We start from the raw sequence: 19,575 nt of genomic DNA, 5'->3' as shown, positions 1-19,575 counted from the left end.
ACTTCTGGTATAGTAACCCAAAGGCCAGCAGATGACAATATCGAGTCGTTTCATTTTACCGTCCAAATGGAATGTTTTCAGGCTGCAAAAGTGTCGACTTCCTCCTTAACTTGATTTAAGGTGGGGAAAAACGGGGAAAATATGCGTACTTTCTTTATGAAACAGCATTTTCCACCACCAATCTAGGGTGGCTAATGCTACTTCCTGTCATTGCGTACAGCATTCACACCAAGGGTAAATAACACTTCCAATGTGTTCGCAATGGTATATCGCATATAAAAGGCACACATAGATCGACTTTATTGCTCACTGTTTATTTAGACGTTACATTTTTCACGACAGTCTTTTTCATTACAAATAAGACAGATACATCACTCTAGTCACTTTTGAAGTCATTAGTGTATTTCCTAAATTAGGGGTTTTAATGACAGTTTGACACAGTGGGGATCCAGTTTCCCTTTTAATGATAAAATGACATTAATATGCATTCATAAAAAATAACTGCTAAGGTAAAAATTCGGCACGTAACAGTGGTTCTCTGTCCTTACCCTCTTGTAATCTTGTCTCAGTGCAATGTCAACATGTAATGTCCTGGCTCTTTCCCCATGAGTACAGACATACTTTAGATGCTCGACTCTCCATTGGTCTGTCCTGTTCTTAGAAAATCTCCTTCCTTTCTCTCCCTCTCTCCCTCAGCAACACTTCTTCCCCCTCTTCCTCCTCTCTCTGTGTCTGTGAGAGTTGATGTCGACCGTTTCCTTCTCTCGTTCCCGCTCTCTCTCTGCACGACTCTGACTCTGCTTCTTTGTCCGAAGGACCATGTGAGTGAAAGCCATAAACATCTGAGGGAAGGAGAGATGGGGAGAAGGAAAGAGACAGGGCAATGACTGTAAAATACATACGCACCCGGATACATACCAGTACACACGGAAGTGCTATTCCTTGGAAAGGGAATTCACCAGCAGGTCTAAGTTGAAATAAGTTAACCGTTTTAGAGATTCTAGAGAGCCACAATTTATTGGCAGTGTAATTATTATATATATTTTTTTTAATTAAAAAAGCATAATAAACTGATAATTCCCTGTGAGAGCCATATCAGGTCTCAAGCTCAGCTTTCCCAAAAACATCTGGGATATTTGAGGCTTAGTTTTATTTTTGACGGAGCGGACTATTTTTATTTTACTATTATTACTAGGACGAAGTGAATGAGGTACACCCTGGGTTTAGAACATGGCTGCTAGGCTCACCTCTTCCACGTTGATATTTTCTTTGGCACTCGTCTCAAATACCCGGACGCCCACCGACTCCCCGAAACGCATTGCATCCTGGGAGTCCACCTGCTTCTTGGAGGGGTCGTCATTCTTGTTCCCCACTGAGGGAGGGCGAGAGAGAGAGAAGTGGGGATGAATGAAAGATGTTTTGGACAGCATAGTACACTACATGACCAAAAGTATGTGGACACCTGCTCGTCGAACATCTCATTACAAAATCATAGGCATTAATATGGAGTTGGTCCCCCCCTTTGCTGCTGTAACAGCCTCCACTCTTCTGAGAAGGCATTCCACTAGATGCTGCAAGGACTTGAATTCAGCCACGAGAGCATTAGTGACGTCGTGCACTGTTGGGCGATTAGGCCTGGCTCGCAGTCAATGTTCCAATTCATCCCAAGGAAGTTCGATGGGGTTGAGGTCAGGGCTCTGTGCAGGCCAGTCAAGTTCTTAGACACCGATCTTGACAAACCATTTCTGTATGGACCTCACATTGTGCATGAGGGCATTGTCATGCTAAAACAGGAAAGGGCCTTCCCCAAACTGTTGCCACAAAGTTGGAAACACAGAATCGTCTAGAATGTCATTGTATGCTGTAGCGTTAAGATTTCCCTTCACTGGAACTAAGGGGCCTAGCCCAAACCATGAAAAACAGCCCCGGCTGCTCAGCCATGGAAATCTATTTCATGAAGCTCCCGACGAACAGTTATTGTGCTGACGTTGCTTCCAGAGGCAATTTGGAACTCAATAGTGAGTGTTGCAACCAAGGACAGATTATTTTTACGCGCTTCAGAACTCGGCCGTCCCATTCTGTGAGCTTGTGTGGCCTACCACTTCGCGGCTGAGCCGTTGTTGCTCCTAGACGTTTCCACTTCACAATAACAGCACTTGGAGTTGACTTGTTGGAAAGGTGGCATCCTATGACATGACCGTGCTATGTTGAAAGTCACTGAGCTCTTCAGTAAGGCCATTCTACTGCCAATGTTCAACTATGGAGATTGCATGGCGGTATACTCGATTTTATACACCTGTCAGCAACGGGTGTGGCTGAAATAGCTGAATCCACTCATTTGAAAGGGTGTCCACATACTTGTGTTTATATAGTGTATGTCTATCAATTCACAATCAGGCATAATACTAGCACACTGGACTGGAAGTCAAAGTCATTCCTCAGTGAATTTTCTTAATTCCTAATTTTCTATCTATCCATTCATCCAATCTACTCTATCTATTTTACTCTTCATCCATCCATCACCTCAGCATACCAAACTCACCTAGGATCTTACAGACGTTGTCACAGTTCTGAGTGATCTCATTAAGCCACCTCTTCACGTTCACAAACGACTCTGGGTTGGTGACGTCGTAAACAATAATCACGCCGTGGGTATTTCTGTAATACCTGGTAGGAGAAACAGGGAGAAAGTGGAAAATAGCAACGGATTGTAAAGAGTACTGTATAAAAACAGGTTGATAGTTTTTCGGGTGATAGTTATCGTTGGCTGGCACTCTGTCCCGGGCTGGTATCAATAGCACTTAACTGAGTTAATGACTATAAAACTGAAAGAACGAAACTAACTGAAATTGAGCCTAAATCCGAACCAACTATGGTGAAAAACAGCATTTGTATTGATATATAGCTTCTATACGTGTAGATAGATCATTGATATAGATGATAGATTACGTCGAGGTGATGGTCCTAAAGCGCTCCTGGCCCGCCGTGTCCCAGATCTGCAGTTTGACTCGCTCCCCGTCGATGTCCACCGTACGGATCTTAAAATCCACGCCGATCGTAGTGATGTAGCTACCTGCAGGCCAAAGCAGCAAGGTTAGAAATACACACACACATACACACAACATGCTAAGCACACATTCACAATCTTGAAGAAAACATTTTAAAAAACAGTTCCTAACCACTCACACATTCAAATCGTTTAATAGTATATATTGACCAGATAGAGAACAGCAACTCACCAGAGAAGGAGTTATCTGCAAATCGTAGTAGTAGACTGCTTTTTCCTACATCTAGAACAGAGAGGTCAGACAGGGATGAGAGGTTAGGTGATTAGGCCTTTCTTCATTCACTTCTGAGTAGACAGTATCAGGCTACTTACTGTCCCATTACTAGTAGCCTACATATGGCAAGTCACATTACTACAACATGGGTAAATGTTTTAAAATCTATCATATTGTCTGAAGAGTTAGAGACAAATAAGTCTCCTTTGTAAGTCATCAGAGCTGTAAGTTTGGTGAGTAAGCGAGGCATGTTCATCATAATCACCCAATGATAAACAGATTGACTGATATTTGCTGTGTTACTAAGGAGATTAAGCAGTAATATTAGCCTAATTCTTTAAATCTCAACTCACACAATATGAGCTGCCTGCTAAACATCAGTGTAACAGCACAGCACACTTGAATTACACTACTATTTTAAACGCAGACAGAGTAAGCACTAAGGGACCACAGGAACTTTGTATGAAAATGGAAGTTAAGATGCACTGACTGGAGTCTCCAATGATGAGCAGTTTGAAGAGATGGTTGTAGTCCTTTCCCGGCCCCGCCATTTCTGCAGACAGTGCTCTGTTGGTTTCAGTAATCCTCTCCCAATAAATGCAGTTCCACAGGAACAGATTCCAGTCTTCCCAAATCCCAGGATGAAACAGTCTCCCCCCCAACGCTACCAGTTCAGAATGGAAGAAGATTTTGTACAGAAAACATCCACAAAACACTTACATTGCAATTTTATTTCCAGTTGATTTCCCAGATCAAGTCCAGAATTCTTATTCAATATTACAAACTATTCCTGTTACCTCGCAAGTYCAATAATTACCAGTTAAATCAAGTGTATTTCCAGTTTAGTAGATGGCATTCCGTTGTCGTGCTTAGGCCTCGGTTGGTTCTGGTTCCACCTCAGTTCCAGTTCCTCCCACTAACTCCAGTAGGGGATTCCCAGTTATTTGCAGCACCACATTCCGACTCATCACAGGTTTACCTAAGTTCTCTTTCCATCTGTCCAGTAAAGTGTTTTTCCCCCTTAAAAGTTGGGCTGCAGTGACAGACGGTGAAGGACTTCTGTCACGTTAAACTCTACACAAGAGCAAAGAGACTATCCTCATCAAATTGCGTTCTGGCAGTCAGTCACTACATCCATGAGCGTCTGAAAGTGCTCAGTTGTTGGTCTGTGTCCAAGGTAGACGGATTGTTGTTGCTTGATTAGCTAATACTTAGATATTCCAGTGGGTGGCATATGGATGTAAGGATTCACGTCACTGCTCTTCTCAGTTAGCACTTTTGCTTATCCCACAGTCTCACTGTCATCTCTGCGTCAAGTTAACACGCACCTCTTACAAGAAACAAAAGAACAGGCAGAGGGGCCTGAAAGGTTGTACAAGCAGAGATCAAAAGCAAAAATCTGAGAGGATGAAGTTCTTCCTCTTTCAATCTACAGTCCATGCAACGTTTTCATCCATTGAACTGCTTCGGTCTCAATCCCTTGGTTTCACTTCCTCTCTGAGCTATGGGCGGAGAAATGGTGGGCGCACAGTACTTCACAGTATTTGGTTTGTTTCAGGCTTTCCTCAGCTCCCTTCTTTGGACCATACCCTGAAAAAGAACGTCTGTATGGAACATTTATCAATGACAATATACAGGGACAGAGTGAGGAGACAACCTGTCATTGTCAAAACTTCCCTGACTGTATGCCAACCCTGTCCCTGTATGCACCCTCCCTTCCCCGTTCACTAGAACAGCTGTGTCTCTAAATTTAACGTTTCCAACCGTTTGCCCTCTCTCCACACACTCATTAAATATAGGCCTATATGAACRACAAATATAGGCCTATATTAACCACATGAAACATCAGCCTGCCTGTATGGTTGAAGGTGAGTTGGATTAGGAAGACGTTAAAACAAATGTTGGGGGAAATGTTAAATGGTTAAATAGTAGAGAGGATATAGGCATCATAGAAACATACATTTTCTTTGATCTTCACTAAGTGACCAAACTATTTTCAGGGACAACTCAAGAATCCCTCAAGTCTGTCCGCGTCGCCGATTTAGGGCGAAAGAATAGAAAAGACTGAGGACAGTTTTGTGTTCCATAATAAAAACAGGAAAGAGTACATGGGGCGACCAAGTTAGTTCTTGAAATTGAATCCTGACACATTGGTACAAAGTTAAAATATTTGCTAGGGCTTCTTCTTCTTCATCGTGATTATCAATTAAAACATTACTGAAAATCCTGGGAAAGTGTCCCTCCCTAGTCCCTACAATCGTCAGCTGTCTGAGAAAAACAAGTTGGCTAGGTCGCAACAATAACACTCTTCGTAAATTAGGTACAATCGCAAACTACTCAAAAACAGTTGATGACACAAACCACAACGTTTGATTTAGTTTAAACCCTAGAAATGTGGGTTTAACACACTTACCTACCATGTAACCAGAGGACATTATCAGCAGCTAGGATCAGCAGGGACTGTCTGAGCTGAGGCTAGATTCGTTTGTATCCGGGATCTTTGGGGATTGCCATTAGTAAGCCGCTCGCCCACAGACGAAGTTAAAAGTTACTTTCTCATGGAAATTTGATAAACGCAAAACACAACTCGGRTAGATAACGGTATAGGAATAACTCCTCTAGAGTAGCTAAGTTTCTATGCGTATTTCAAACGCGTCGTGCTACAAAATGATCAAATGCGATCACCAAAACGATGACTTGTGCAATTGGTCAGTCCGAAGAAGAAATACGAGAATCTGTTGACCGTTCCAGACGTCTTGGTTCCGGGGGGTTGACTCAGGAAAGTTCGGAGCCTTAGACTGGTCCACGGCCCGACGTCTTCAGGCCACACCTGAGTGTTGTTGAGTCACTTTCATCCAAATCATGTGCTTCTCCCTCCTCTCTGTTCATCCCATCTCCCTTCTTGCTCAATGTGKTTTATCTTGTCTCATCAATACATACAAAAAACGAAATAGGGCTGGTTGTACTATACTTGTTTAATGGGATTATTGTAGTATTTGGCAGGGTTACTTACACTCGCTGCAAATATGAAATAGGAAAACTGGGGAGGGAACCCAACATTCTAGAAATCTAAATAGAATAATCCAAGACTTTATGTAGACAAGACATACAGATATTTCAGACAATTTATTCCTTCAGAGCATAAAACCGGGGCAAATTTATCAAGACTGAAGCACAGATATGGAAAAGTGATCAAAATATTTTATTATCATAAAAAACATGAATCCTGGAATGGGCATCCTTTGAACAAGAGAGGCATGAGTTATGTACAGAATAGTGTAGTACAATTATCCAAGACAGCACATTATGAGCTTAAATGGGGTTGTGTGTGTGTGTCCTCAGAAAGACAGCGAGAAGGTTCTGTAGGACAGGTTGGTGAATACGTCTATCTGGTGACTGCTTCCACCTACTGTGAGCACCTGGAACAGCAAAGACAACAGAAGACAACCAAGTCCTTCATACACTGAAAACCACCACTGTCCCTGCTTAACAAAACTCAACCATATCAACAGACCATATCAAAACTGAATATCAATTATACCATGTACTGAAGCTTTGATGTGGACAAAACTATTTATTACATTGTAGACGCTCTATACCACAGTGCCTTACAGTAGTGAGTGCATAATTACTTTACTTTATCGTACCTACAACCCTGGGCGTTGCAAGCGCCATGCTCTACCAACTGAGCCACACAGGATTTGTGAAAGAGAACAGGAAGACCACAAGCGGGACGAGCAAAGAAGGACATTTAACCTGAGGGGTTGGATGAGTAATGTAGTGTTCAGATGGTTTGTCTAAATGACTCTCACCCTGTTATCAGTGCTGTTGAGGTTCAGTGCCAGCGTGTTGAGGGAGTGGGGGGTACAGGGTATCTGAGCCTTTACCTCTCCCCCCAGGAGACAGTGGGACACACACTGGCCCTCGCCCACCGACAAGATCTACAGGCGGGAGAGAGGTCACAAATACACACAGACAGACGGACTAGTGTCTACAGTTAGAGAAAGACAAACCAATAAACTCTTTCTCCCTTCACACACACACCCTGAAGATTACACACACACACACAGTCTGACCCACACACACCCTGAAGATTACACACACACACAGTCTGACCCACACACACCCTGAAGATTACACACACACACACACAGTCTGACCCACACACACCCTGAAGATTACATTACCCATCTCATATCGTAATACTTACTCTTATCATTCATCCTACTCAGTCTTCCATCTTATGTAATACATGTACCCACATCCCACTTTAAACTATGCCACTATTGTCTTTACATCACCTAACTATACTCATTGGCTATATGGATATACCGTTACTCATTACCATCTACTGCATCTTGCCATGCCGTTCTGTACCACCACTCATTCATATATCTTTATGTACATATTCTTTATCCCTTTACACTTGTGTGTGTGTATAAGGTAGTAGTTGTGGAATTGTTAGGTTAGATTACTTGTTGGTTATTACTGCATTGTCGGAACTAGAAGCACAAGCATTTCGCTACACTCGCATTAACATCTGCTAACCATGTGTATGTGACTAATAAAATTTGATTTGATTTGATTTGAGATTACACACACACCCTGAAGATTACACACACACACAGTCTGACCCACACACACCCTGAAGATTACACACACACATCTCACCATGTCCTGGTAAAAGTTGGCTTGTCGCTGGCATCCGGAGAGAGGGAAGATGGAGGTGGGTGACATGGAGCGGAGGTGCCATAGAGAGAGGGATGGGCCTCCTCCACAGAGCTGGTGAGGGAAAATAAGGGACAGGGGTTAGGGAGAATTATTTAATTACATTAAAGGAGATCAAATTACAGGAGGAAATGCTGAGTAATCTTACAGTATCTGCATTGCAAATACTTTCATCCTGAAGGAGTAAAAGACAACTGCGCGAGGCATTCCACAGGTGGTTGACCTTGGCGACTGTTCTAACGCATCGCCACGGCAGCCACACTGATAACATAAGTGCCACATTTCAGACTGAGGTACTGAACAAGTCATTACAATTTCTAGAAAGAGAGRTCATCCTATGGGGAAGGGACTGTTGACTAATTGCAAGGGCTGCCCTTTCCTCACCATCCAATCAGATTCTGTCGTCAGGCAGCTGATCCACTTGCCATATTGGGGGCGGGCGCATTCCTAGGAAGAGAGGGGGAGTGAGACAGAAGTGAGAAAGATTTTGTTTGTAGTTTGATGTGTATTTTGTCCAGCAATCTGCAGAAAGGTGCCATATAATATGGATGTCAAACGTTCAGCCTGCTGCACAGGCCCTATGCAGGCTCTAGTGTAGACCACCTGTCTGGTTAAATTGTGTTTAGGAGCATTTTGTCATCACTAAACAAGTGAGAAATGTGATAATTGAAAAAAATCTGTTTTCTTGATTTACTATCATCCTAAATTAAGATAATTATTTTGCCATTTACATTTTATTAGATATTACCCAACCTACACAAGCTAATGTTTTGACCACATTAAATTGGGGGGGAATTACACATCCTTTTACCTCAGATTGGTGATGTTATTATAAAAAAAATTATAGTCAACACGATGACAAAAGATCAATTGCTTAAAACATATCAATATGTTTGGTTTTGTACTGCTGATTTTGTCGTACGCGCTGGGGTTCGCAGGACTTAGACGGCAGCCATCATTTTCTTTCTGAAATGGCATGGATGATTTGGCAGTTCTCTATAAAAGACGCTAACCACACACCAATGCACAAATTTGACAGTCAAACTATCACTTAAATAGCAGCCAACCGTTGATATCCTATGGAGGGTTGTGATTAGTTGAGGTTAACCCCCCCCTTCCATGATGGCAGCCTCCTGAAATCAACATTCCAAAATATAGATAGAAGCCTTCTACACATTCTCATCTAAACAACAATGTATAGGTTATTCCAAGTTTCCGTGTGGCCTTGAATAGTGTTTGATCAAAACAGTGCGACACCCCAAACGTTTGCCCCGTTCTATTGATTTCAGCGTGATATCGATGGAATTGATTAACAAAAATCAATTGAATTGATTTTGGGTTGTGGGAATTGAACCCACAACCCTGGCGTTGCAAGCGTCATGCTTTACCAACCTCACGAGACCTCATCCTCCCTCCTCTCGTGCAACAATTGATTTCAACGTGATAATCGACAGGAGTGACTGACAAAAACAGTGTTGAGTTTGTCTTTCTGTTTTGGTGACCCCTGTACCAAATTTCTACATTACAAAATGTAGCTGACTGTTCTGCAGGTTTTCCTTTAACAAGTGATGTAAAAACATATCCAGTTTCCATGTGTATTTTGGCCGTGGTTGTTTCAACCGCGCATATACCCCATTGATGAGTGATTTAATGTCACTTGACAAAATAACAGGGTTTTTGGTGCATGTGCAGTTTATAAGGTGCTCCTTGATTACTATTGTTGCACATGTATCTGTAGATTGGGCTACCAATATGTCTTGTCAACAGGAAGCAACAACAGCATCAGTTTCAACTTAGTTTTAGGAATATTTAAATTGAACTTTCAACATTAATTTCCAATGGTATTGTACTTAATCAGGTAACAACTGCTTAATTAGTACAAAAATAGGCTGTGATTGATTTATTTTGATGATATACCAGAAATCACCAAAACAGGTTTGCCCTGCCTACATATAAACACGTTTTTGGTGAAGCAAAAAAAGAACTGAAATATACTTTTGTATGTAAGAAAGATGCTAAATTATAACTTCTGTACATATGGAGGGTAGGGGCAGGCACCCACCGATCCCAATATCTTACCTCATATTTGTAGACTTCAATGCAGTGCACGGATTGGCCGGTCCTGTGGTCTGGAGGCGGAGCTCAGAGAGTGAGATACATGACAACACTACAGTATAATGTAATACAGCCATGCATTGATTCCAGATGTGTCAATGACAGATAGCGTAACCTGAAGCAGTGATAGGTTGATGCATCCGTCACTCACCCCATATCCTGACAGCGCCATCCTCACCCCCAGAGAGGATCTCCCCCTCCCTCTCTCTCACACTCAGACAGTGGATGTAGTCTGTATGGCCCTGCAGAACTGACTGGGGAAGGGAGGGAGAGCAATAAAGAGATTGAACATAAAGGTTAAGTGTGGGATAGCGAGAGAGAGGGATGAAGAGAGAGATAATTGTAAGAAAGAGGGAGAGGAGAGAAATTAAAAGAGATGTAGCAACGAAGAATATTTATATAAATGGTCAACATCACATTGCTGAATCTTGAGAAAGAATCGAATAAATTAATTTCTCTCAAACCTTAAAGACACCACTTTCCAGATCCATTATGTGGATGTTATTGTCCCCTCTACCAATCACTAGACTCTCTCTCTGGAGAACACACACACAGAGACAGAGACAGAGACAGAGACAGAGACAGAGAGACAGAGAGACAGAGACAGAGAGAGAGAGAGACAGAGAGAGAGAGAGAGAGAGAGAGAGAGAGAGAGAACACTTGTCTCAGTACAGTGAGGTACTTAATGAATCTGACAAGTGTCTGTGTACTCACAGTGGAATTGATAGACATGGCATTGATCTCTGGGATCTCCAGGCTGGATCTGCAGAGGGGCATTTATGAACAAACACTTTTTGGCTACAAACATCAGACAGCAAAGAGAAACATCTGGAGATAAAATAACCAACACAAATGTACACAGTCTACACACAGACAAGATTTCTTGTGTTTCCTCAAAACAAATGTACGGCTGATTGGTGCCTTACTTGTAATTTGGCCTCCTTGTCCAAGCAGCCTTGGTATTCTGGGAGAGAGAGAGAGAGAGACAGAGACTTGGTCCATCTCACATACCCTCATAGACTGTATAGAAATACATACTGTTCACACTAAACAGCCATTCATTTTGGTAGGCTTGCTTTATCTTGTAACGGCCTTACCCGCTTGATAAGTTCAGCCCAGCTCCATGCACTAATCTCTCCATTGCCGGCACTCAGGAGGTGAGAGTCCGTGGAGAAGAGAGAGAAGACGGGCCCCTCGTGAGCTGAGAGAGAATAAACGAGTGAGGGCGAGAAATACAGAAAATTAAGAAATAGAAGAGGGGTAAGAGGAGCAGACTGAGAGACAGGTGTCACAATCTAGGGATGAAGGGTGAGATACAGCATGTCTTGAAAGCTATTTCACACTGGTGTTCTACCATAAAGTAGCAAGTAGAGAATGTTTCAACACATCAAAGGAAAGAGAGACTGACCAGTAAATGTGAGGATGGGTGTCTGGCTCAGATCTGTAGCATCTGGGCTAAGCGCTGAGGAGAGACTGGGGAAAATGATTAAAATAGCAAATTACTGTAAAGAACCCAAGTAAATAAGATGCATTGGACTTGGGCGTTTCAGATAAAAATGTGCTTTATCCATTCAAACATTTAAATTATAATTTTTTATTGCAGGAACAGGCTGATTACATAATCTCTGTTCATATCATTGTATTTGTCACTACTCAAAGTGCAAGCAGCCAGTAAACTACATGTCCTCGACTTCGCTCGGTCTCACCTGAACACCGCTATCTCGCCGTAGTTGTTGCCGGCGGCTAGGAAGCGACCACAGGGAGAGAAACTCTGGGAGAACACTGACATGTGGAGGTGCTGGACGAAGAACAGTGACACATAGTTAGTGTAATTAAGATATCAGATTTWAAAAAACAATAGCAACATTTTAAAACATATTGAATGGGTATGATACAAGTATTGCTAGCTAGATGTTTAACGTTACAGTAACATTAGCTAACTAATGTAGATAGCTAGATGACTAATAACATGTCTGTAAGCGTTCATGTAGCTAGTGCAAACTAACTTAGCTACGATCACATTGCTAGCAATCGTGTAATCGGAACAGGCGACTTGATTGCCGTTGATTGCATGACTATTCCTGATATGGCCAGAAGAAAACAGTGTAAATGCATAAATGGTAGAAACTGTTACCTCGACAGGACCCATTGCGCATACGAATATACAGTTTTAAGCGTCAAAAAATATAAATATTGTTGAACTCAACTAATGTTTGAGAATGTCGTGTTTCCCATTTAAACCAGTCGCCAAAATATGACGTCAGAGCACATTTTACAAGCATTCTGGGACATGAAATCACTGATGCGATAGAAGCCACAGATAGAACAATGAGAATGAGACAGATAATAGAATCCTTTTCCAAAGCGTCTGGTTTATATCTTAACATTAATACATGTGAACTCATAGCTGTCAAAGATTGTGTGACACCTTCATATTATGGTATTCCAGTAAAAGAAGAACTTACATATTTAGGCATAACCATTACAAAGGATCAGAAGTCTAGAGGCTTACTAAATTTTAACCCTTATTAAAAAAAAACAGAAGAAGCTAAATCAATGGCTACAGAGGGACTTATCTTTAAAAGGTAGAGTCCTAATAACCAAGCCTGAAGGTACCTCTAGACTAACATATGGCGCTCTATCTTTATATCTTGACAGTAAAATAAGCAAGGAGATAGACCAGATGCTTTTCAACTTTCTTTGGAGAAACCGTACCCATTACATTAGGAAAATGAGAATGGTGGGCTGAATAATACTTTAAATAATACTTTTAAGATCAATTGGATAAAACTATTCCTAAGAAGACCCACTTCTATCTGGAATGTTATTCCTCATCATGTCTTCTCTACTTTTGGTGGCCTTAACTTCATGTTGTTTTGCAATTATAATATTGACAAAATTCCAGTGAAACTCTGCTTTTCATCGGCAGGTTTTCTTGTCATGGTCCTTAATTTATTAAAAAAAATTCTCCACACAGATATTATATATGGAATAATCGGGATATATTGTATAAAAATAATTATTTGTTTTTAGAATATTGGTTCCGAAATAATATCCTATTGGTGAGCCAACTGGTAAATCCAGAGGGTCTTTTACTCAGTTCTAAGGAATTCTTATCACTTTACAAGGTCCCTGTAACACCTAAAGATTTTGCAATTGTTTTAGATGCCATTCCCTCAGATGTTGCTCTGTTATTCAGGAACGTGTCAAGACCTGACCCTCAGAGCCTACCTTCTATTGACCCTGTTGACTCATCAGTAGGAAAGATTTGTTTCTCTTTTGGTCCATTCAACAACAGAGCGATACGCGCCTTGTTTCAGCAGGATGTTGTATCTATACCTTATGTCATGCCTTATTGGAAAGGATTTATTGATTATATCTGTTGGGGGAAAAGTTTGGATGTTGCCACACACATACCTACTTGTTAACAAAATTAAGGAAGTTTCCTTTAAAATTATTCATAAATATTATCATGCCAACCACTATATGAAGAAGTTTAAGAAAAACATCAACTCAAATTTATCCTTTTGTAATGACCACCCAGAAACAGTGTTGCATCTTTTTTGGCATTGTATTCATGTAAGAAAACTGTGGCAAGACATCAGTAGATTTATAATTGAACTCATTTATTAAGATTTTACACTATTGTGGAAAGATGTACTGATTGGATTCTTTACCAACAATAGAATGTATGTCCCTTAAGGTCCTTGTGTAATGTGATATTGTACCCAATTGTCCTTTGTATATTATTTATATATAATTGTGTTCCCACATGTACTTCCTATATTGATTTGATGTTAATAAAAAAATATGAAGGGGAAAAAAAAGAGAATGAGACAGATATTTCACCGGATGTATTAATGTGAAGCATCCGGTTGGCGTTTCCATTCACTACCACATATGGTGATGACAGGAGTGCACGTGGAAATGACAGGCTCTGGTCTATCTTGGATAAAATATTTGTAGAGGCTGTGATTGCACTGGAAAAACTATAAGGAGTTGCATTTTACCATCAGTAGCTAGGTTTCCATCCAATTGGCGACAGATTTTCATGTGAATGTTCTAAAATCTGCATAAAAACAATATGCACATTTTCCCAGAAGAGATGTTTCCATCAAATTGACTTGTTGCAGATAAAAATCTGTGCGTGATGACAGTGCACATAAAAGTACTTTCGCCGGTGAAATTCCCATGTACCGAATAAACAATACAAGTGAAATGGGTTTTCATCGCATTTTTAACTCTGATGGTTTTGTCGTAAAAAATGTTGCGTTATATAGCAAGTGCGCCCACTCTGGTATTGGCACGTGGGCTCTAGCTAACAGCTCACAGATAAATGCGGGTAGGCCAGCCTAATTTGTCAAACGACAGCAAAGCATCGATGATCAAATCTAATTTTATTGGTCACATTCACATAGTTAGCAGATGTTAATGCAAGTGTAGCGAAATGCTTGTGCTTCTACTCCCGACAGTGCAGTCATATCTAACAAGTAATTTAACAACTACCTAATACACACAAATCTAAAGGGATAGAATAAGAATATGTACATGTAAATATACAGATGAGCGATGACCAAGCAGCATAGGCAAGATGCAATAGATGGTATAAAATACAGTATATACATATAAGATGAGTATGTAAGATATGTAAACATTAAAGTGCCATTATTATAGTGACTAGTGATCCATTTATTAAAGTGGCCAATGATTTCGAGTCTATATGTAGGCAGCAGCCTCTCAGTGCTAGTGATGGCTGTTTAGCAGTGTGATGTCCTTGAGATAGAAGCTGTTTTTCAGTCTCTCGGCCCCCGCTTTGATGCACCTGTACTGACCTCGCCTTCTGGATGGTAGCGAGGTGAACAGGTAGTGGCTCAGGTGGTTGTTGTCCTTGATCTTTTTGGCCTTCCTGTGACATCGGGTGCTGTAGGTGTCCTGGAGGGCAGGTAGTTTGCACCCGGTTGATATGTTGTGCAGACCCGCACCACCCTCTCGAGAGCCTTACGGGTTGTGGGCAGTGCAGTTGCAGTACTAGGTGGTGATACAGCCCCACAGGATGCTCTCAATTGTGCATCTGTAAAAGTTTGTCAAGGTTTTAGGTGACCAGAATTAGACCTTCAATATTTATTGGAAAGGAGCATCAATTGAGCTCATCACCTTGCACTTTCATCACCCTGTGAAATTCATTTATTTAATCTGTAGCCTAATAATCTGCATGCTTTCCCAAGTGTGCAACTGCAGCCTGCATGTGGATATTCCTGCATCTGCAGGAAGCCCCCCTTCCCTCTCGAGCACCACCTTGTTTTCGGCATGAACGACCCCACTCCCTGCCTGCTGTGTACCGTACTAGCAGGCTAAACTAGCAGTGTCCTTCGCGCCTGTCTGCCGAACACCTGCCATTCGCAGAATTGCTGCGGGGAAAGTGCCCGCCCCTTTTGTGGAGTTCAGCGGTGGCTGGTGTAACGGATGTGAAATGGCTAGTTAGCGGGTACGCGCTAGTAGCGTTTCAATCAGTTACGTCACTTGCTCTGAAACCTATTAGTAGTGTTGCCCCTTGCTCTGCAAGGGCCGCGGCTTTTGTGGAGCGATGGGTAACGACGCTTCGTGGGTGACTGTTGTCGATGTGTGCAGAGGGTCCCTGGTTCGCGCCCGGGTCGGGGCGAGGGGACGCCATAAAGTTATACTGTTACATTGGTGCCGTGACCCGGATCACTGGTTGCTGCGGAAAAGGAGGAGGTTGAAAGGGGGGTGAGTGTAACGGATGTGAAATGGCTAGTTAGCGGGTACGCGCTAGTAGCGTTTCAATCAGTTACGTCACTTGCTCTGAAACCTATTAGTAGTGTTGCCCCTTGCTCTGCAAGGGCCGCGGCTTTTGTGGAGCGATGGGTAACGACGCTTCGTGGGTGACTGTTGTCGATGTGTGCAGAGGGTCCCTGGTTCGCGCCCGGGTATGGGCGAGGGGACGGTTTAAAGTTATACTGTTACACTGGCATCTAACGTTCRTGTGCATTAACGCCACCTATTGTCCTGCCACTGCCTGTCCTAGATTATTATTGTGCATAAAAGCATTTTCGCCTACAATTCAAGCAATAATTAATTTTACTCACAAAAAGATCCCACCTTGTCTTGCGTGTTTTGTCGACATTTGTTAAGTTTACCTACAAATGTTGTTTCCATCGGTCCCGTTTCCATCAACACAGTAATTTAAGTACAAATGAACTTAACAAAATTAAATCAAAATCAGTAAYTTTCTCAAAGAAGATCAACCAGATTACAGTAGTTTACTCGCATAAAACGTGTGGATGGAAATCTGGTAATTGCACTTTTTACTTACAAATTAATCCGTTGTGAACAGACGTATTTAACATAAAATGGAACGAGATTTTAGTTCTAGGTTGCAGAGATTACTTACAAATGGTTGCATGGTTTAAAATCAATCACTGCCAACACAAATGAAGATACAACTTTTTATTTTCACAAAGAGAAACAAACCAAGAGTTGCAGTTTCTAGTCAACATATATGGAAACAGCACGTAATCCATTCGGTGATAACCAAAATACAGATGAGTCATATCTACATGTAGAATGCACAAATACAGAGGGGGCAGAAAAAGCGCAGTGAACATTACTTTGTTGTTGTGAGATAATTTAATAGGACTGTGTGTGTGTGTGTGTGTGTGTGTGTGTGTGTGTGTGTGTGTGTGTGTTTTGATTCTGGAATGCTTCACTCCAGTCTATATGGGTCTGCACAGAGGTTACTTTCCTATCACGGACTCTCACCTACCATTTACAGTTACTTCCTTACAGTACAGCATAAAACAAAATGTACAGAAACCCTTGACTAAAAGCAGACCTCTTGGCCTCTGTTGGGTTTCAAATTCTGCCTCTCTCTTCCTGTGGTGCTATCCTCATGCCACAGAATCAACAACAACGCTTAATTCACACAGTCATTCACAGATCAAATGTCCATAACTTCCCCCTCCCTATAATATTCAATGGTACAGTCCAGTTCAAACCAGCCCAGAAGTGTTTAGGAAAAATCTGAGGATTGAGGGGGAAAGTTAGTTACATTTCAGAGTGAAGGGTCATTTTCTTCTCCTACTGCTTGGAGATCGGCTTGGGGACTGCCTGCTGCCACTCCTAGAAAAAAGAGGAAGAATAACCAAATAAATCAATACAGATAACTCCACAATCACGATTGACATACACAGTAGTTGCTAGAGTAGTTTATTTACATTTAGCAGACCATATACAACTAGTGCATTCATCTTAAGATGGCTAGGCGAGAATCACATCAATTTTCCCTCAATAAAACATTAACATGTACTTATTTCTCTTAACCTGTACCTTCTGTTGGAGTTAATCATTTGAAATATTAGTCTGTTTTGTCCAATAGGAACACAGAGAAATATGTTTGCCTTCAAATTGGCTAGTTGGCTACTGACCTGCGGGTGGGTGGGGAATGTGCAGGTCGCCTCTGTCTGGGTGGAGAGTAGCTGAGGGAGCGCGAGTCTCTCAGCGAATCAGCTGGCACTCTGTGAGGTCGCGCCGGGCTGAAAGAGACGACGAGAGATGTCAAATGTCAAAGATCAGAAATATTCCAGACTTTTTGAATAACAATAAATAACATTGTCATTTCCATGAATCATAACTAGAAGCATTAAAGTATAGGAGTTCTGGTCACCAATCAATGGTAATAATAGATCTGTAACAAATAGTTAACATTATGTCAGCATCATTACCTCTTTTTCTTGTCTTCCTTCTCGCTTTCAGAAGAGGATGATGAGGAGGACGAGGAGGAGGAAGAGCTATGGGCAGCCGCTATCCTGGCACCTCTGGGAGGGAGAGAGGAGGGGGACATTGTAAAGAGAGGAATCATGTCAGCTCTATTTAGGACATCTCTATCCGCAATGTTCAATATATTATGATCCAAATGTAAAACATGTCAGTCATTTAACACTCCTTACGCTTTTCCGTGCTCTGCATCAGAGTCAGAACTGTCTGATGAAGACGAAGATGACGAGGAGGAGGAAGAAGATGATGATGATGAGCTGGGGCTGCCCATCTTTCCTTTCTTTTTCTCTTTGGCCCCCTTCTCGCTCACACCGTTTTCAGTCCTGACTGGTCGGTCTGTGGGGTGGGCAGAGCCGCGTGAGGGGAGCACCGCAGGTGATTGGGTCCTCGAGGTATCTCGTAGAGAGACTCTGGTCTCTGAATGGCTGAGGGCCTGTGGCGACCTGGAGCGGGGCGGGTCAGAGTGCCGTGTTTCTTTGGGGTGGGCTCTGATTTCTGATTGGCTGGGAAGGGGACTGGTCTCCTTGGAGGGGAGCGGTGAGGAGATGGAACAAGCCTTCCTTCCTCTGTCTCCCACTTTCTCTCGCTCCTCTCTATCACCTCTTCGGTCTTTCTCTACCGTTGGTTTCATCACCTTTTCTACAGGCGTCTCCTTTCTCTCTCGGGCCGGAGAGGGGGATGAGGAAGAAGAAGAACCAGAAGAGGAAGAGGGAGAGCGACGGGGTGGGGGGACCTCTTTAAGAGGTTGGCGCTCTCGCCTCTCTTGCTCTTTTTCACGTTGCCGCTCTTTTTCCCTCGCTCTCTCCAGCTCTCTATTCTTCTCTCTCTCCTGGTGTCTCTGCCTTTCTCTGGATAGCGAGTGGCTGCTTCTCCTTTGTCGAACGGGAGAGGGGGATCGCCGGGACCTGTGGGACGTGAAAACAAATACACAAATTAAATAAACAATTCAGAATCTGGTTTGGCAATCTGAGGTCTTGGCAGATTTGAATTGAGTTATTATTGATTTATGTACGCAGGAAGTTGCACCACTGTGTGTGATGTTTGATTGATGTGTGTATAGTTGAGTTGCATTTGATTTGGTGTGAATAGGTCCTGTTCCTACCTGTAGAAGGGACTGCGTCTTCTGGGACTCCTCGACCTGCTCCTCCTGGCTCCTCTGTCTCTGGAACGATCTCTCCCTCTATCCCTCGCTCTCTGCCTCTCTCGGTTGTGCTCTAGCTCCCGGCTGCGGCTCCGCCGTGGTGCATAGGCGCGAGTCGGGGAGCGGGTAGGAGGCGAGGCTCTCCGGGTGGTGGCTTGTCGTCGAGGGCTGGGGGAGCGATTGGGGGGGTCCTGGTACTGCCGTGGGGGGGTGCGGCGAGGGGGGGAGGGCCTCGGGACAACTGCGGGGGCTTTTGGGGAGGGCYCCCTCCTCTTCTCACACTCCTGCTCAGAGGGGCTGTACCTCTCTGCCCTCCTGGCCTGGCTCTTCACCCCTCCCTCTCTCTCCTTCTCCCGCTCCTTCTCTCTTTCCACTTCAGTGGGGGCGTACCTCTCGCCTCTGCCTTGGGGGGCTCCTCTCCTGGGAGGAGAGGGTGGAGGGCTGGAGCTCTCTACCTCCGTTGGGCTGTACCTCTCCTGTCCCCTCCCTCGCTCCTTCTCTCTGTCTGTGGAGGGGTAG

The 19,575-nt window shown here is 42.9% G+C and overlaps 3 protein-coding genes across 5 annotated transcripts in view; all 3 read right to left on the bottom strand.

The window, feature by feature from the left end:
• Positions 1-295: 295 nt before the first annotated feature.
• On the bottom strand, positions 296-6,133 carry si:dkey-16l2.16 (ras-related protein Rab-35). Its single transcript, XM_024013546.2, has 8 exons — positions 5,699-6,133; positions 4,099-4,885; positions 3,772-3,945; positions 3,240-3,290; positions 2,950-3,073; positions 2,543-2,667; positions 1,248-1,372; positions 296-842 (listed from the first exon to the last, which is right to left on the bottom strand). The coding sequence occupies exons 3-8, from the start codon at positions 3,830-3,832 to the stop codon at positions 693-695; spliced, it is 636 nt and encodes a 211-aa protein (XP_023869314.1). The 5' UTR covers positions 3,833-3,945; positions 4,099-4,885; positions 5,699-6,133; the 3' UTR covers positions 296-692.
• Positions 6,134-6,460: 327 nt separating this feature from the next.
• On the bottom strand, positions 6,461-12,391 carry thoc6 (THO complex 6). The gene is made up of 13 exons (XM_070433667.1): positions 12,259-12,391; positions 11,831-11,922; positions 11,533-11,597; positions 11,222-11,325; positions 11,051-11,088; positions 10,835-10,887; positions 10,589-10,656; positions 10,276-10,378; positions 10,089-10,138; positions 8,394-8,456; positions 7,953-8,063; positions 7,094-7,222; positions 6,461-6,700 (listed from the first exon to the last, which is right to left on the bottom strand). The coding sequence occupies exons 1-13, from the start codon at positions 12,271-12,273 to the stop codon at positions 6,620-6,622; spliced, it is 972 nt and encodes a 323-aa protein (XP_070289768.1). The 5' UTR covers positions 12,274-12,391; the 3' UTR covers positions 6,461-6,619.
• Positions 12,392-16,574: 4,183 nt separating this feature from the next.
• The window catches only part of LOC111981709 (serine/arginine repetitive matrix protein 2), a 13,974-nt gene continuing 10,973 nt past the window's right edge, over positions 16,575-19,575 (bottom strand). For all 3 annotated transcript variants that reach the window (XM_070449808.1, XM_070449809.1, XM_070449810.1), the window contains 5 exons: positions 19,018-19,287; positions 18,089-18,820; positions 17,864-17,956; positions 17,567-17,674; positions 16,575-17,261 (listed from right to left, as the gene is read on the bottom strand). In XM_070449808.1, coding sequence (XP_070305909.1) covers positions 17,207-17,261; positions 17,567-17,674; positions 17,864-17,956; positions 18,089-18,820; positions 19,018-19,287 — 1,258 coding nt within the window. In that variant the 3' untranslated portion in view covers positions 16,575-17,206. The remainder of the gene's footprint in view (positions 17,262-17,566; positions 17,675-17,863; positions 17,957-18,088; positions 18,821-19,017; positions 19,288-19,575) is intronic.

Source organism: Salvelinus sp. IW2-2015, linkage group LG20, assembly GCF_002910315.2.
Source record: "Salvelinus sp. IW2-2015 linkage group LG20, ASM291031v2, whole genome shotgun sequence".
Lineage (NCBI taxonomy): Eukaryota > Metazoa > Chordata > Actinopteri > Salmoniformes > Salmonidae > Salvelinus > Salvelinus sp. IW2-2015.
This window is presented reverse-complemented; position numbering and strand designations above follow the sequence as displayed.

Bases quoted from the DNA above. Each gene is read 5' to 3' on its own strand.
- thoc6 (XM_070433667.1), bottom strand. The intron at 8,457-10,088 runs GTAAGATATTGG...CTCTCTTCCTAG, and splicing joins TTGAAGTCTACAAATATGAG to GAATGCGCCCGCCCCCAATA. The intron at 6,701-7,093 runs GTGAGAGTCATT...TTGCTGTTCCAG, and splicing joins TCAACAGCACTGATAACAGG to GTGCTCACAGTAGGTGGAAG.
- si:dkey-16l2.16 (XM_024013546.2), bottom strand. From the start codon at position 3,832: ATGGCGGGGCCGGGAAAGGACTACAACCATCTCTTCAAACTGCTCATC. The intron at 3,291-3,771 runs GTCAGTGCATCT...TCTCTGTTCTAG, and splicing joins GCTCATCATTGGAGACTCCA to ATGTAGGAAAAAGCAGTCTA. The intron at 843-1,247 runs GTGAGCCTAGCA...TCCTTCCCTCAG, and splicing joins AAAATATCAACGTGGAAGAG to ATGTTTATGGCTTTCACTCA.